The sequence below is a fragment of the Leucoraja erinacea genome, chromosome 19 (genome assembly GCF_028641065.1).
Source record: "Leucoraja erinacea ecotype New England chromosome 19, Leri_hhj_1, whole genome shotgun sequence".
Lineage (NCBI taxonomy): Eukaryota > Metazoa > Chordata > Chondrichthyes > Rajiformes > Rajidae > Leucoraja > Leucoraja erinaceus.
Genome location: NC_073395.1, coordinates 104,049 through 123,279, shown reverse-complemented (window position 1 = coordinate 123,279; position 19,231 = coordinate 104,049). Strand labels below are relative to the sequence as shown.

The following is a 19,231-nucleotide window of genomic DNA, read 5'->3' as shown; positions in this document are numbered from 1 at the left end:
TACAAAAGGGGTTTAGAAACATAGAAATTAGGTGCAGGAGTAGGCCATTCGGCCCTTCGAGCCTGCACCGCCATTCAATATGATCATGGCTGTTCATCCAACTCAGTATCCCGTACCTGCCTTCTCTCCATACCCCCTGATCCCCTTCGCCACAAGGGCCACATCTAACTCCCTCTTAAATATAGCCAATGAACTGGCCTCAACTACCCTCTGTGGCAGAGAGTTCCAGAGATTCACCACTCTCTGTGTGAAAAAAAGTTTGAGGGAACTCACAATGAGGGATAAAAGGTGAGAAGATAAAGTAGATTGGGGAAGAGAACATATTTGGAGAATTAAATATCTAGGTGGGGAGAGCCTCTTCGGATATAATCAGATTAAAGAATAAGAATAAAACTAAGGAGATGGTGGTTGACTTCAGGAGGGCGGGGAAACAACACCATACACCTCTGCACATCGATGGAGCTGATGTGGAAAGGGTCAGCAGCGTGAAGTTCCTAGGACTACACCTGTCAGATGACCTGACGTTCACGGCCAACACCACAACACTGGTCAAGAGAGCCCAGCAGCGACTACACCCTCTCCGAAGACTACGTAAAGCAGGTCTCCGCACTACACACCTACGGACTTTTTATAGGGGGACAATCGAGAGCACATTGACCTACGGCATCACTTCCTGGTTTGGGAGCTGCAAGGCGTACGAACGGCACCAACTAGACAGGATTGTGAAGACCGCCAGCAGGATTATTGGTGCTCCACTCCCTTTCCTGCTGGACATATACAGGAAGAGATGTATCAGCAGAGCCATCTCCATCATCAAAGACCCCTACCACCCATCGCATCACATATTCTCCATCCTGCCATCTGGGAAGAGGTATAGGAGCATTAGCTGCAAAACCAGCAGGATGCTCATCAGCTTCTTCCCACAGGCTATAAGACTGCTAAACGGACTTTGCCCCCTGCCAAAGTATCGCGCACCAACCACCAACCTGGACACACTGCAGCAGAGCCACTGTTGTGCCGCTGCCGATCGGAACGCCTGTTGAATGTTTAGTAGAGTGTTAAATTTGTTCATGATATATGTATTTTTATTTCTATTTATTTTTAATGCACACTGAATGGACACTGGTTGAGCAACGTTTTTTTGTTTCCTCTGGGTATGTGAATACTCAGGAAATGACAATAAAGATATACAATACAAGTTCATAGGGAAGTGTTAAGAAGGAACTGGAGATGCTGGAGGATCAAAGGTAGACAAAAGTGCTGGAAAAACTCAGCTGGTGGAACAGGATTTACAACTTTTTATTGATACAGGAAAGGCTGCTGTGTCCACCCCCTGGAGAGTGGGGGGAAGCCACTTACAGGCCCTGGGCAATTAACTAATTATGTATGGTCGGCAATTAACCCATGTCTTGCCAGATCTACATTTCCAGATTGGAGGAGCTTTGCTGATTGACTGTGAACAGTTTGTGGACACAAGGACTGAACTTTCTTCAGAATGGCAAACTTGCGGACTAACCCACATTTAAAGGATGGTACACACCTCCTGTTAAACAAGATTGGAGTCAAACATGACAAGCGCAACAAAGATACCCTGACTACAGACAGTAAGAGGTCTGCAAAGGCCAGTTAAATCTACCTGTTTTTGCCACAACCAAGGCACTGGTGTATTTTTAGGAAACAGTATATTTGTGACAGGGCATTGTTATGTTGCAAATGCAGTGCCACACAAGAGAAGCATGAACCAGTTACACCAGCACACGGGGAATTCCAAGCGAAGCCGAATAAAGGCTGAGCAATTTTTATGATCCTTTTCCTGTCCTATGGTAGTACTGTATATTAATGTCATGTCCGGGAGAGGTTGGTGGCCATTTAAAATATTTGGAGGGACTTGGGGAACGATTGTCCACTATGGATTGATTGTGTTACTAGTGTACTATTAATTTGTCTGATGAGATGCTTATGGTCTTTCGTATTTACTCAGCAAGGACTATAGTTGTTATCAAAATTTTGATAAAAGGATGGAATGATGAAGCCGAATTTTAGTTAAAAATATAAGAAGATATTAAATTGGCTTCTGGGCTAGCTTACAGCTTATATTTAGTTTCAAATTAGGCTTGCCTCAGGTTGCGGTGTGTGAGATAATAAATACTATAACATTGTCTCCCAAGTGTCCTATGTTTATGAGGGAGGAGTTGACAAGAGAGAAGCTAGACTGATCTAAGGGAATGTGACAAAATGCCTTTGATGTGATGCCTTTTTCTGTACCTCTGACCATGACTAATGTCTGTGGAATGTGCTAAGGTGACAAAGAAACACTATATAATGCGATGTAATTCTGTTGTTCAGAGAAGGGGAGGAGGATGGTGAAGTGTCTGTAATTGCTCACTTGACTTAGAGTTTTTCCTCCCTTCCATCGGCCGATAATAAGTAAAGTTTTGAACTGGTCTACCAAACAGTTTGTGTGGTGTCTGTTTATTAAGAAGCGAACCTGTTTAGTTGTTATAAAAGTAACTTTTTCAAGTGTTTTATTCTCTCACGTCCCAGTTAGAACAATGAAATCCTTACTTGCAGCAGCACAACAGAATATGTAAACATAGTACCTGTACACAATGTTAATAACGAGAAAACAAAACAGTGCATATTTATATATGAGTATATAACTGTGTGTGTTTGTGTGTCATATATATAGAAATAAGCCTGCACCGCCATTCAATATGATCATGGCTGATCATCCAACTCAGTATCCTGTACCTGCCTTCTCTCCATACCCCCTGATCCCTTTAGCCACAAGGGCCACATCTAACTCCCTCTTAAATATAGCCAATGAACTGGCCTCAACTACCTTCTGTGGCAGAGAATTCCAGAGATTCACCACTCTGTGTGTAAAATGTTTTTCTCATCTCGGTCCTAAAAGATTTCCCCCTTATCCTTAAACTGTGACCCCTTGTTCTGGACTTCCCCAACATCGGGAACAATCTTCCTGCATCTAGCCTGTCCAACCCCTTAAGAATTTTGTAAGTTTCTATAAGATCCCCCCTCAATCTTCTAAATTCTAGCGAGTACAAGTTGAGTCTATCCAGTCTTTCTTCATATGAAAGTCCTGACATCCCAGGAATCAGTCTGGCGAACCTTCTCTGTACTCCCTCTATGTCAAGAATGTCTTTCCTCAGATTAGGTGACCAAAACTGTACGCAATACTCCAGGTGTGGTCTCACCAAGACCCTGTACAACTGCAGTAGAACCTCCCTGCTCCTATACTCAAATCCTTTTGCTATGAATGCTAACATACCATTCGCTTTCTTCACTGCCTGCTGCACCTGCATGCCTACTTTCAATGATTGGTGTACCATGACACCCAGGTCTCTTTGCATCTCCCCTTTTCCTAATCGGCCACCATTCAGATAATAGTCTACTTTCCTGTTTTTGCCACCAAAGTGGATAACCTCACATTTACCCACATTATACTGCATCTGCCAAGCATTTGCCCACTCACCCAGCCTACAAGTCCCCTTGCAGCCTCCTAGCATCCTCCTCACCGCTAACACTGCCCCCCAGCTTTGTGTCATCCGCAAACTTGGAGATGTTGCATTCAATTCCCTCCTCCAAATCATTAATATATATTGTAAATAGCTGGGGTCCCAGCACTGAGCCTTGCGGTACCCCACTAGTCACTGCCTGCCATTCTGAAAAGGACCCGATTACTCCTACTCTTTGCTATACACCCACACACACAATTTCCCTCCTGGGATTAATAAAGTTCTAACGTATAGTATCGTGTGTGTAGGAAGGAACTGCAGATGCTGGTTTAAACAGAAGATAGATACAATAAGCTGGAGTAACTCAACAGGTCAGACAGAATCTCTGGACAAAAGGCAAATATTACGTTTTGGGCTGGGTCTGAAATAGGTTCCTGCACACCTTTGGAATGTGGAAAGAAACAAGACGAGCCGGAGAAAACCCATGCGATCAAAGGAAAAGGAGCAAACTCCAGACTGTACCCATATTCAGGATCAATTCAGGGTCTCTGGCACTTTTAGGCAGCAACTTTATGGCCAATGTACTGCCCCATGGTCTTGAACTGAATTAAAACATACAGTAGCTGTAAAGGGGGACATAGTGTCACTTAAGATTTAAGATTGAAAATTGATAGTTTATTTTTTTTAGTAATCAAAGTTATCAACATATAATTTTTTGTGTTGGAAAACAAAATGTAGTGGCCCAGCTGCTAGACTTGCTGCCTCACACGCCAGAGATCTGTGTTCGATCCTGTCCTCGGGCACTGTCTGTGTTGAATTTGCACATTCTCTCTACAAGCCCAAAGATGCTTTGGCTTTGTAGGTTAACTTGTCTCTGTAAAATTGCCCCTAATGTGTAGGGAGTGGGTGAGGAAAGTGGGATAACAGAACTTGTGTGAATGGGTAGACAAAAATGCTGGAGAAACTCAGCGGGTGAGGCAGCATCTATGGAGTGAAGGAAATAGGTGACGTTTCGGGTCGAGACCCTTCTTCAGAGGGTGGGGGGAGAGAAGAAAGGAAGAGACGGAAATAGTGGGCTGAGGGAGAGCTTGGAAGGGGAGGAGAAAGCAGGGACTACCTGAAATTGGAGAAGTCAATGTTCATACCCCTGGGGTGTACACTGCCCAAGCAAAATATGAGGTGCTGCTCCTCCAATTTACAGTGGGCCTCACTCTGGCCATGGAGGAGGCCCAGGACAGAACGGTCGGATTCGGAATGGGAGGAGGAGTTGAAGTGCTGAGCCACCGGGAGATCAGGTTGGTTATTGCGAACCGAGCGGAGGCCTACGCTTGGTCTCACCGATGTAGAGCAGCTGACAACTAGAGCAGCGGATGCAATAGATGAGATTGGAGGAGGTGCAGGTGAACCTCTGCCACACCTGGAAAGACTGCTTGGATCCTTGAATGGAGTCAAGGGGGGAGGTAAAGCGACATGTGTAGCATTTCCTGCAGTGGCAAGGGAAAATGCCAAGAGGTTTGGGTGGGAAGGGACGAATTGACCAGGGAGTTACGAAGTGAGCGGTCTCTGCAGAAAGACGGCAGGGGAGGAGATGGGAAGATGTGGCCAGTGGTGGGATCCCATTGGTAGACAAAAAAAGCTGGAGAAAATCAGCAGGTGAGGCAGCATCTATGGAGATAAAGGAATAGGCGACGTATCGGGTCGAGACATATAAGATTGTTAAGTGCTTGGACATGCTAGAGGCAGGAAACATGTTCCCGATGTTGGGGGGAGTCCAGAACCAAGGGCCACAGTTTAAGAATAAGGAGTAAGCCATTTAGAACGGAGACGAGTAAACACTTTTTCTCACAGTGGTGAGTCTGTGGAATTCTCTGCCTCAGAGGGCGGTGGAGGCAGGTTCTCTGGATGCTTTCAAGAGAGAGCTAGATCGGGCTCTTAAAAATAGTGGAGTCAGGGGATATGGGGTACTGATTGGGGATGATCAGCCATGATCACATTGAATGGCGGTGCTGGCTCGCAGGGCCGAATGGCCTACTCCTGCACCTATTGTCTATTGAGACCCTTCTTCAGACTGATGTCGGGGGGGGACACGGGACGGGAAAAAGAAAGGAAGAGGTGGAGACAATAGGCTGCGGAAGAGCTGGGAATGGGAGGGGAAGGAGGGAGAAAGCAAGGACTACCTGAAATTGGAGAAGCCAATGTTCATACCGCTGGGGTGTAATCTACCCAAGCAAAATATGAGGTGCTGTTCCTCCAATTTGCAGTGGGCCTCACTCTGGCCATGGAGGAGGCCCAGGACGAAAAGGTCGGATTCGGAATGGGAGGAGGAGTTGAAGTGTTGAGCCACCGGGAGTGATCAGGTTGGTTATTGCGAACCGAGTGGAGGTGTTGTCCAAAGCGCAGGTTGGTTATTGAGAACTGAGTGGAGGTGTTGTGCAAAGCGATCGCCAAGCCTGCGCTTGGTCTCACCGAGGTTGATCATACGCTGAATAATCCAACCACATTTTTGTTTGGAAGTGGAAAGAAATAATAGAAATTGCATTCATTGCAACCTGTAAAAAGAGTTGAGATACTGTATTATAATTTTGCTGCGTCATTGTGGTATATATCATGTCTTGATTGGTGAATATGTTTAGTTTGTGACTTTATTTGAAGCAAAAATAATATGTGAATGTTTCATTGAGCATAATTCCAACTGGTAACAACGCACTTCGTCCGAGCACATTATCGCACGCGTCATGCAAGCCGTCTTAAATGACCACCTAAACTGTCATTTGGCAACTTAAAAAGCTGCCAAGGTTACCTGGCTGACAACAGAAAAATACAAGTGAGAGCCCTGCTAGAGGACAACATTTTCATTTTCACTATTGGTCAAATCAAGAAAATTTGTTCATTTCAGAACAACAAACACAACTATATATATATATATATATATATATATTTTTTAATTAACAATTTTTTTTTAAGTGATGAAAGAGAGAAGAAAAAGAGGTTGTGAAAAGTGAAGAATAGCCTAGTGAGCGTGAGTGAAAAACAGATAAAGAAAAAGTGAAAGAGAAGGAATAAGTGAAGAAGGAAAGCAGGAGGGAGATTATTCAATCGCCACGAGATGATTTTTTTATATTCTAAATAATCTTTCACCCGCACCTGAAACTTTTAGTTTTCATGATACTATGTCACCACATGAATCCACAAAATCAATAAATGGGGCCCAACTCCTTAAGAATTAGTCTTGTTTGTCTATTAGGAGGAGTTTCATTTCTTCCAAATGTGCTGTGTCCAGCATATTACTAATCCACATTTTAAGTGTTGGTATATTAGCATTTTTCCAAAATTTAAGTACTTTTTTTGCTGTTATTAACCCATAATTGAAAAAATTAGTTTTGGTGTGTATTTAATTTGTTCTCATCTCCACTTACTCCAAATATAATCATTCCAGTGTTAGGTTCCATTTTTGTCTTAAATAGTTTTGAGAATATATCAAATATGTCACACCAAAATTTATAAAGTTTTGTACAAGAGAAAAATGAGTGCGTAATATTGGCATTTTGAGAAAGACATTTATCACAAATGGGAGAAATATTTGGATAAAATTTATTCAACCTAGTTTTGGAATAATATAATCCATGTAATATTTAAATTGAATTAAATTATGTCTAGCGTTGATCGAACATTTATGTTTATGTATCAAATATTTTTCCCATGTTTCTTTTGAGATTTTTATCATTAATTATTTTTCCCAGTCTTTAATTGCCTCTGTTGATGGTAATTCTATGTTTCAAATACTGTTATACAAGTATGATATTAATTTTTTTTACTCCGCCTTGATGTTCATTACTTCTTCCAGTGGGTCTAAAATTATACTTTGGAATCTTGGTATATACACAACTCTGAGCAACAAAAAACTTTTTCTGTAAATTTGAATCAAGTCTCTCAAACTAAAATTGTCAGATTAGAAATGCTTTCTGAAGCTGATCCACAACATTCATTTAGCACATTGTTGTAATGCTATTTTTTTTTTTTTTAGTTTCATCACAGTTGTTGGAAAGAATGCATATTTTAAACTCACACTTTCAAACTCAAGGTACCTATTGATCAGATTACCTTATCGCTTCAAATAGGATAAGATAAATATAGTTTAAACGAGTGCTTTACATTTCAGTCAGAAAAATGTAATCAATATTGTTGGGTATAAATTTCAGTTTATTGCCCAAGTAACTACACACCTGACATTCAGAAAATGTGGCCAATGCATTTTAACAGCCTGTGACTATCAATGAGAATGATTTTAAAGCACTTCCAGTATGAAAATGAAATTTACAGTGTAGAAAAAGGTCACATTAATTTTAGTGGAGCCGATACAAAAACAAGAAAGGTATCATCAGACAGCAGTCTAATTTCCCTTGTTCAACATAAGCAGATCGTGCAAGCCAAAATATGAAAACAACTTTTAGAAATATTTTAGTCCCAAATGTACCATTCAACTAATCTACACTTGGGCATTAATGCTTTTGGCAGGGTTTCCTCGGCTAACGTTAAAACGCTACATTTTCTGCAAATATTATTTTACATGGTATAACAACCAATGTTGGATAACAAGCTTGAATTCAGTCTAACAACTTGAACAGTGTGGTAGTTTTAACTTGTTAACTTTCTGAAAAGCAGAGACTTAGTATAATCATATTCCTAACTATTTTGAGGATTCACTATTATAGGCTGCAACAAATACCAAATACAAGTTAACTCATTCTGTAATGTGAGGTTTGAGAACAATGGAAATGAACATATTTGTGATTACTTAGAATTATTTTCTGAAAATGTACATTTCTTGAAAACAAATTATAGCAAATTACTTTTAGAACAGATTATTTTATGTTAAGATGGAAATGTGTTAATGGTCATTGACAATTCAGTTTGGTGAGGTCCTAACTAATCTTTGTATAATGGAAACCCAAGCAACAAGATGCTCCTTCAATGCATTTATAAGTGGGTCTATATTCACAGCGCAATGAGTTTTATAATAAAGTAGAATACAAAACAAAATGGATCGCTGAACATATCACACGTGCAAAATTTTAATTCTAATGTCGCAGAAAATAACAAGAAAACAAATTTAAACAATTAAAGAGAAAATGGAATATCAGCTGGTTTACTAAAAAATAAATTAGTTTTAACCTAGGTCACAAGATTTAAGTGCAAAGCGTCATTATGAGGTAAACAAATTTAATACTGAGGCAATTCCACACAGTGGTATTTCCAAAACGCCTTTTACCTAACCTTTGGCTGCTGAACAGAATATCTTGAACAATTTTTTCAAATGCTAAGTAAATTACTCCTATCCTCACACTTCAATAACATTCTAATTTTTCATTGTTGCACATTAATACTATAAAATTCATGCAGAAATGTGCTTTTTTGGGGGAAATGTGAATTAAATTTTTTTAACTATAGCATTTATTAATTGCTCTTTTTAATTTAAGTATATGGGAATCTTTTCAAATTGTATATTCCTGTAGGATCAAAAAGTTTGATCACTCACTCGATTTTACTAATTACATTTGCTGGTAATTCTTGTTACCTGCAATTACCAGCACTTCACATAAATGACCATATCCATTTGAATGTGTACTATACTGACAGTCTGTTTCCAAACTCATTACACAATCAAATGTCAGAAACAATAACAAATAAATAATCCTGTTCAAATAATCAACTGCCAGCTTATTGATTTGTACAAATCATAAATTAATAGAAAATAAAAGGTAAGAATTGATAGTGATCATGATTTGGTAATTCAATTAATGATATTGAAATATGTTTTGTCCGAGTATTCTTTATATACTAGTTTCCCCCCCAACATCAAAGCATTCGTTAACAAGACGGAAGAGGTACTTTGGGTACTTGTTTAGTAAGATAGACAGGCAGACGATAAAACAGTTCTCCCAATATATTAAGAAACGTCAAATGAAAGTATATGATTAGCGTTATTAAAATGGCTCCAAATTTTAATGATTCTTCAATGAATTTATCAAGATAAAAAATTCACTATAAAATTACAATTAATTTGCAGAGAAAACATTTAACTGCTGGAGTTAATAATTATACACTTAGAACATTCAGAATGAGACATGTTCTGAAAATTGCAGTTTTTGGTCATTTTTGGGTATATTCATGCTGCAAATGTAGCATTGATGCAAAATGATTTTAACTGAGTGTTTAAATCATTTAATATTAATCAGAAGTTTAGCAATGCAGAGATTTCATCATTTCAGCAATATTTACTCCTCATTTCACTGTCAGTTCATACCATATCATTAGGTTCAGCCGTAGGATTCGAATGCCACATTTGTAGTTTGAATGCATTTAAAGAAGCAAATTAAAAGTGAAGGTCCTTCAGGAATCAAGAGTTAAGAAGTTAGTTAATTCTCAAAGTACCCACAAATCCAAAGAAAAATTTAATTAAACCGTGGTATGACTGCAGAAAACCATTTTATTTAATCAATCACAAAATAAATTTTTAAGAAGGAACTGCAGATGCTGGAATATCGAAGGTAGACAAAAATGCTGGAGAAACTCAGCGGGTGAGGCAGCATCAGTCTGAAGAAAGGTTTCGACCCAAAACGTTGCCTATTTCCTTTGCTCCATAGATGCTGCATCACCCACTGAGTTTCTCCAGCATTTTTGTCTAACCACAAAATAAAATTTAATTGTCTTTGGAATGTTCTTCAGTTTTTCCTGCCACAGGTAGATTACCAAACTAAATGATTTATCTCCAAGTGTCCACATTTTACAAGTGACCATCGTCATAGAACATATACATTTTTTCAAGGGAGTTGGTTAAATATCCAAAATTGAACAGTCCAGAAAAATAACAGGGAAATTACTGGGGCATGAGATTAGTGTAAATTTCTCACTTTGAATTAGCAAAAAAAAAGCTCAATTAAATTTTTTTTAATTTAAAAAAAAAGGCAGATAAACAACCGTGATGCATTTTAACAGCCTGTGACTATCAATGAAAATAATTTTAAAGCACTTCCAGTAGGAAAATGAAAATTACAGTGTAGAAAAAGGTCACATTAATTTTAGTGGAGCAGATACAAAAACAAGAAAGATATCAGACAGCAGTGTAATTTCCCATGTTCAACATAAGCAGATCATGCAAGCCAAAATATGAAAAGAACTTTTGGAAATATTTTAGTCCCAAATGTGCCATTTAACTAATCTACACTTTGGCATTAATGTTTTCAGCAGGGTTTCCTCGGCTAACGTTAAACCGCTACATTTTCCGCAAGTATTATTTTACATGGTATAAACAACCAATGTTGGGTAACAAGCTTGAATATTTCAGTTTTTCAGGTGATATTTACTGGGCCAAACGCAAAAATAAGTACATCTTCGACAGAAGTGAAAGGGTGTTTATCTATCTGTTGATTTATAGGATACAAAATAAAGAAAGGCATATTCCAAGCAGGAAGTAAACCACATCGTTTGCAATATATTTTTTGATTGCATAGATGAAAATTATTTTCAAGTAAATATTATTTGCTCTTGAATGGGTAATCTGTGCACAAATCTCTATTTGATGTGTTAGAAAGTAACAGCGTGAAAAAGCTGTGGATTACTAACGTCTAAAATAAGATGAATTTCAGGTAACTGTCTAGTTTTGTGGCACATAATTATGCAAAAAGACCTCTTTTGTTTCACAACATACTTCTGACAGCTTTCTAACAGATATAGACTACAGACCACAACACCATTTTTCTTCTTGTAAGGTCATCAACCAAAGGTCACAAGGACAAGACAGCATGTCTTTCAACAAGACCAATGCTCGTTTGTTCAAAAACTGAACAGAAAAAAAATTGTCAAGATAACTTAACATTGAATTGTGTGGGACTAACTGTACAATTTCACACAAAAGTTGTGCGAATTATAGCCTAACTACAGGTTGTCAACAGAAATGTATTTTCCATTTGCATTCCAATCTACCAAAGCAACAAAGGAGAAGCAACAAATGCACCAGAATTTGCAGATTGTTTAAATAATGTCCCAGCAGCTCGCAAATTAGTAATGTCAGCCAACTAGGAGAGCAGTAATATGATCCGTCGAGAAAAGCTAGAATCAAAGAATGATACAACACTGACCATTCAGTCCGATTTCCCCCTCTCACTATCAGCCCAATTGTTACTTTATCGTTTTGCTGTTTATGCTGCAGCTGTAAGTAAATGACATTACCACTTGTGATACATCAAAATACAAGATGCCTTACTTAACTTTCAGTTCACAAGGCTGACAGAACTATTGCAGTATCTGACATTTACATCACCATATCATTTAAGAAGTAAGCTTCCTTGTGATTTACACTTGTTGCCTTAATGACATGACAAAGTGTTCGTTCTATTTACATACCTCGCAAGTGCCTTCAATTTTTCTAATGGATGGGAAGAATAGCCCATTTTGTAAACGCTTCACATTTTCTATGTGCAAATTGTACTGCATCTTCTGTTTTTAATACGAGAGTTATGCAATGCAGAATTATTTTGGCAACACAGCAGCTCTGATAGCAAACTAATCACCAGTCCTGGTTAGCTTAAAAGCAAAACTGGATCTTCCATTTCATGGAATGGAATAGAGCTCGCTTGGCTCTCCCCAGAGTCCGAGTCATATGGACCATCAGGTAGCTCCGTAAAACTGTAAGCTATCTGGTCATCTTCACTTTCTGAGCGATCTTGGCAATTAGTTTCTGAGCAATCTTCATCATCCACATTGTTGAAATCCTGTGGAATAAACAGCATCTCTGGGTAATTTCTGCTGACCAAGTCGCTTGTTGTCTGCAGTGAAATTTTCCGAAAAGCTAACAGATGCATGTGGGAGAACTTCACATATTTATATCTTTTGAATCCCAAAGATTCTATAGCAGTTTTCCAGCTCTTAATCATATAGGCATGACGATTCTGGTGAGAGGAATCGGGTGTGATTATTAGGAGCAAACCATGGAGTGCAAGTAGTTCATGGGCTTTCTTACAGCAGATCCACCGTTGATAAGGGGCAGGAAAATAAGACAGCAGAAGAGAAAACACAACTATATGGAACAGTTCTCCTGGGAGGGAGTCAATAGGACTTCTTAGCTGTTTGAGAAAGGCATCGATTGTATCTTGAGCAAGCTGGAGAGGCTGCTGCAACTGAAGATTGAGGAAATCACATTTATACACACTCTGCATAAAAGAAAAGATATTTGTAAGATTATTTCACTAGTTTAGAAACTAGCAAACCTTTGCAAGAAGATTGCACAATCAAATGTAACAATCGCCCAATACAGTGCCATACTCTTGCAATTTATACTTTGCATTAACATTTTAACACAACTGTCCTGGAAAAGAAAATAATGACCACACTGTAATAAACTATGTTTTTTCCCAAGATTCTAGTTAACATATTAATAAATATGGAATAATGAAGAATCTAGCGACATTTTCCTTTGCTACCTTAAGATCAATTAGAGGATGTAATAATTACACTATTCAAGCCTTAACTAACATTTTTAATATCTTGCTCGTTAATACAACTTTAAACAAATTCATAAATTTGATTTTAACATGTTAATAAAGCTACACCTGTGCCTGTAATATATACTTGTGTACAATAAAATGTCTTTAAAATTATCCAGTAGTAAATAAAAAATTTAGGTCAGAAAATAAAGCAACCTGCATCACTTTAACAGAAAATAAAAAGTTGTCTGCCTCAAGTCATGAGCTCAAAGTGATCCATAAATAAAGCATTATTTCCATCAGTCATTACCCGAGGATATCAGTACTTTAATGAGGCGCAGAACTACTTTAGATAGCCATCTCTCTCAGAACCTGAGAATTATTCCTTGCCTGTAAACTAATACTCCAATCTCGACTAAAGGCACATCTTCACATGACTTCAGTTTCTCCAAGTTGACCGCATCCCCGATCATGTTGATTTTCTGCATTTTTGTGTTCAGCTCATCCATTTTCTACCATTAGAAGGTTCACTTTGTCCTCACTGTCACCACATTGGCATTTAAATTAATAGATCATCCACTGACAATACTTGCATCTCTATAACATCCAAGACTACAATTCAATTGCATTGAACCTCTTCATGCAAGCAACAATGTAACAATTGCACCTTTGACTCCTCTTCCCATCATCCGGTCGGTGTCTCTAGCACGCATCATTTACTTGTACTTCTTTCAAATTAATAAACTTCAAACACTGTACAAGATGCGACTCCTCAATGGAGCTGGAACAGAATCTGTCTCATTTGGGCCTTTTCTACATGAAAAGGTAAATTACAGAATAAGCGACTGTGGAACATCTCCATTTATTCCATACGTGTAATCCTGAACCTCTAATATCCCATCACTTTAATTCTCGCGAAACCTCTTACCCCTATTTCTCCATCCACTGCCTTCTACTTTGACCGAATGAAGTTCAATGTAAATTAAATGGACAGCACTTCAAATTTCATTGAGGCCCTTCAGCGCCTCAAGTTCAACAATTTCAAAGGATGATTTAGCTTGTCTCATTTACATTTCCTGCAGGCCTATCGTATTTTTCAACTTGCCCTTTTGCTTTTTAAAGAAATATCACACTGAAAACCAACTCCACCCAAAGATTAACATCATCTTAAATTCAAATGAATCACATAATCTTATGCTCATTTACAATCTTGCAAAATGGCTCATAAAATTAAACTGTTTGAGCATAAAGATGCTAAAGGCATTTTAATAGCTAATGATGAAAAGATCTGAGAGATTATTTTTACCAATTAAATTAATTAGTCCTGTCAAAAAAAAGTTCAGTTTTGTGAAATGACATTGACTCCCCGTGAGTAAACATAGTAAAACAAAAAAGCTTATTTCATTTGCTATTAACCCATCTTTCAACTGCAAAAATAAAACAGTACTCAAGAATGCAGTACTCATAGGTAACAAAGCACCCCATTCTAAAATGGCCCGTGATTCTGTAGGTTCATTGAAGATTTTATGTTAAGCAATTTCTAATTGAGTTTAAGCAAAAAGTTGCACAAAAAAACATTTGATAGATTTACACACATTTTGCTCCTGGATTGCTTTTGTTTCCAAAGCAGAAATACTGATGCACTATTTTTGTTTATACTATAGAATTTGCACTTGCATTCATTAAATTAATCTTCCTTTTCCATGCTCATTGATTTAACTTGCTCACATTCCTTTGGATTATTGTTCATTCAGTAATTAGTATCACTGATGAAGCTTGCACTGGATGGACTATATACACCAATAACCTTGAAACAAATTACCCCCAGGTCTTGTTCATCACAGTTAGTGACTTTAACCAGGCTAACTACAAGAGTAATATCTGGAACTCATTGCCACAGAGGACTGTGGAGGCCAAGTCAGTGGATATTTTTACGGCAGGGATAGACAAATTGTTGATTAGAACAGGTGTCAAGGGTTATGGGGGAAAAGGCAAGAAAATGGGATTAGGAGGCAGAGATCAGCCATGATTGAATGGCGGAGTACTCGATAGGCCGAATGGCCTAATTCTACTCCTATACCTTGTGAACTTGTGCTACCAAAATACTATCAACACACCTTCAGTCCCACCAGAGGTCCAAACAGCTGCAAAAGCATCAAGCACAACCCTAAGCTTTTCCACTACTGTTATAAGACCCTTGAGCGGATCCCTCATATGGTAGGTAAGACTTCCCAATGTTTTAATCTACCTTGTTGCAATCCTTGCACTTTTTTTTCAAATTTGTATTCTTTCAGTAGTTGTAACATTCTATTTCACACAGTTTTTTTCTTATTTTTGCATTACCTGATGTACTCATGTAGCGTATGCTTTGCCAGGAGAACATGCAGAACAACGTTTTTCCACTGTAACTTGGTACATGTGACAATAATAAACCAATACCTATAATGTTTGCACCTAATTTAATCCACAAACATAAAAAACTAAGATTGATAAACCCACAGGACCAATATTACAATCTGTGAAAGTCCGGCACCAGTTTCCAATTAAAAAGTGTCTACACATAATAAGACAGATAATCAAGCAGGCTCAGGGCTTTGGAAGAGCTGGCTCTACCATATTTCCAGCCTAATGAATCTTATTCCATTATCAACATAATCACTTTTTATTAATTTTGTTTTAAGATATTGCACAATATATCCAAAAGGTTTACTGTGGCCCCAATGGGTTTGTTGGGAATACGGGAAATCATCTGTTGAGCCACTTGCTGAACCATCAGGATTTCAGAATTATTACATTTCATAGTTCATCTTCCAAGATCCAGCTCAATATGTAACTGTCCAACCCATGGAAATATTTGTGAAGAATGAGAGAATGTGGTGTTGTGCTAAATACCATTTTCTGAAAACCAAATGAAGTAAATCTACTCTTGTATCCCTCTTAAATAAACTCGTAACCTCCAAAAAGTAAAACAAATACAATCTCTCCCACATTAGCTCTTTCCAATTAAATTTTGATCTTCAAGAAAGCCGTTTGTATAATTACAGTTAATTTATAGAAATACTATATAATGTATAGTGATGGCTTACCTCTACTGCAGGCACAATGTCAATACCAACTGCTAGATATTCATCAAACTTCAAAAATGGATTAAAACAGCTGCCAACATCCAGCAGTCGGATCTTTCCTGAAAAGCATAATAAACTAGAAAACAAAACAGATAACGTTAAATGATTAGCACCATCAAGATTCAACGTCATAATTTAGTCATTTCAGAGAATACAAATTATACAAGAGAACAACTTCTTCTGGCATGTAACTTTTATTTAGTCAGTGACTCCATTCAAAAGAATGGGGTCATGTAGCAAAGCCCAGTCATCTGATGTAAAGCCAATCGACAATAGGTGCAGGAGTAGGCCATTCGGCCCCTCGAGCCAGCACCGTCATTCAATGTGATCATGACTGATCATCCACAATCAGTACCACTTCCTGCCTTCTCCCTATATCGCTTGACTCTGCTATCTTTAAGAGCTTTTTCTAGCTCTCTCTTGAAAGCATCCAGAGAACCAGCCTCCACCGCCCTATGAGGCAGAGAATTCCAGACTCACAACTATCTGTGTGAAAAAGTTTTTCCTCATCTCCGTTCTAAATGGCTTACCCCTTATTCTTAAACAGTAGCCCCTGGTTCTGGACTCCCCCAACATCGGGAACATGTTTCCAAAACTGCACATAATACTCCAGGTGTGGTCTCACTAGGGCCCTGTACAATTGCAGAAGGACCTCTTTGCTCCTATTCTCAACTCCGCGTGTTATGAAGGCCAACATGCCATTTGCTTTCTTCACTGCCTGCTGTACCAGCATGCTTACTTTCATTGACTGATGAATAAGGACCCCGAGATCCCATTGTACTCCCCCTTTTCCCAACTTGACTCCATTTAGATAATAATCTGCCTTCCTGTTTTTGCCATCAAAGTGGATAACCTCACATTTATCCACATTAAACTGCATCTGCCATGCATCTGCCCACTCACCCAACCTGTCCAAGTCACCCTGCATCCTCATAGCATCGTCTTCACAGTTCACACTGCCACCCAGCTTTATATCATCTGCAAATTTGCTAATGTTACTTTTAATCCCTTTATCTAACTCATTAATGTATATCGTAAATAGCTGCAGTCCCAGCACCGAGCCTTGCGGCACTTCACTTGTCACTGCCTGCCATTCTGAAAGGGACCTGTTAATCCCTACTCCATGTTTCCTGTCAACCAATTTTCTATCCATGTCAGCACCCTATCCCCTATACCATGTGCTCTAATTTTGTCCACTAATCTCCTATGTGGGACCTTATCAAACTACATCTACTGGCTCTCCCTTGTCCATTTTCCTAGTTACATCCTCAAAAAATTCCAGCAGATTAGTCAAGCATGTTTTCCCCTTCGTAAATCCATGCTGACTCGGACCGATCCTGTTACTGCTATCCAAATGTGCAGATATTTCATTTTTTATAATTGACTCCAGCATCTTCCCTACTGCCGATGTCAGGCTAACTGGTCTATAATTCCCTGTTTTCTCTCTCCTGCCTTTCTTAAAAAGTAGGATAACATTAGCTACCCTCCAATCCACAGGAACTGATCCTGAATCTATAGAACATTGGAAAATAATCACCAATGTGCCTATCATTTCCAGAGCCACTTCCTTAAGTACCGTGGGATGCAGACCATCAGGACCTGCCGATTTATCTGCCTTCAGTCCCAACAGTCTACCCAACACCATTTCCTGTCTAATGTGAATTTCCTTCAGTTCCTCCATCACCCAAGATTCTTTGGCCACTAGTACATCAGGGAGATTGGATCTGTCTTCACTAAGGAGGGCACAAACAAAGTACCTGTTCAACTTGTCTGCCATTTCCTGTTCCCCATAATAAATTCACCCTTTTCAGTCTTCATGGGTCCAACTTTGGTTTTAAGTAATACCTAAAGAAGCTTTTACTATCCTCCTTTATATTCTTGGCTAGCTTGCCTTCATACCTCAGCTTTTCTCCCCGTATTGACTTTAGTTATCTTCTGTTGCTCTTTAAAAGTTGCCCAATCCTCTGGCTTCCTGCTCATCTTTGCTAACCATATAACAATTACAGCACGGAAACAGGCCATCTCGGCCCTACAAGCCGTGCCGAACAATTATTTTCCCTTAGTCCCACCTGCCTGCACTCATACCATAACCCTCCATTCCCTTCTCATCCATATGCCTATCCAATTTATTTTTAAATGATACCAACGAACCTGTCTCCACCACTTCCACTGGAAGCTCATTTCACACCGCTACCACTCTCTGAGTAAAGAAGATCCCCCTCATGTTACCCCTAAACTTCTGTCCCTTAATTCTGAAGTCATGTCCTCTTGTTTGAATCTTCTCTATTCTCAAAGGGAAAAGCTTGTCCACATCAACTCTGTCTATCCCTCTCATCATTTTAAAGACCTCTATCAAGTCCCCCCTTAACCTTCTGCGCTCCAGAGAATAAAGACCTAACTTATTCAACCTTTCTCTGTAACTTGTAAGTTATACTTCTTCTCCTTTATTTTTATACTGTCCCCGACTTCCCTTGTCAGCCACGGTCATCCCTTACTCCCGTTGGAATCTTTCTTCCTCTTTGGAATGAACTGATCCTGCACCTTCTGTATTATTCCCAGAAATACCTGCCATTGTTGCTCCACTGTCATCCCTGCTAGGGTATCTTTCCAGTCAACTTTGGTCAGCTCCTCCTTCATGGCTCCGTAGACCCCTTTGTTCAATTGTAATACTGAAACTTCCAATTTACCCTTCTCCCTCGCAAATTGGAGATTAAAACTTATGATATTATGGTCACTACCTCCTAATGGCTTCCTTATCTTGAGTTCCCTTATCAAATCCAGTTCATTACACAACACTAAATCCAGAATTGCCTTCTCCCTGGTAGGCTCCAGTACACGCTGCTCTAAGAATCCGCCACATAGGCATTGCACAAATTCCCTTTCTTGGGGTCCAGTACCAACCTGATTTTCCCAGTCTACCTGCATGTTGAAATCTCCCATAACTGTAGCATTACCTTTACAACATGCCACATTTAACTCTTGATTCAACTTGCACCCTATATCCAGGCTACTGTTTGGGGGCTGTAGATAAGTCCCATTAGGGCCTTTTTACCCTTACAATTCCTTAGTTCTATCCATTCTGACTCCACGTGTCCTGTTTCAATATCACCCCTTGCAAGGGACTGGATGCCAAGTGCACCTGCAGCAT

The 19,231-nt window shown here is 39.0% G+C and overlaps 1 protein-coding gene across 2 annotated transcripts in view; it reads right to left on the bottom strand.

Annotated features, from left to right (window-relative positions):
* Positions 1 to 8,536: 8,536 nt before the first annotated feature.
* Positions 8,537 to 19,231, bottom strand: part of bmt2 (base methyltransferase of 25S rRNA 2 homolog) — a 42,857-nt gene continuing 32,162 nt past the window's right edge. Inside the window, exons 4-5 of one of the 2 annotated variants that reach the window (XM_055649996.1) lie at positions 16,045 to 16,159; positions 8,537 to 12,652 (exon numbers count right to left, since the gene is read on the bottom strand). In XM_055649996.1, coding sequence (XP_055505971.1) covers positions 12,056 to 12,652; positions 16,045 to 16,159 — 712 coding nt within the window. In that variant the 3' untranslated portion in view covers positions 8,537 to 12,055. Of the gene's footprint in view, positions 12,686 to 16,044; positions 16,160 to 19,231 lie in introns of both variants that reach the window. The other variant, XM_055649995.1, reaches the window with a different exon arrangement.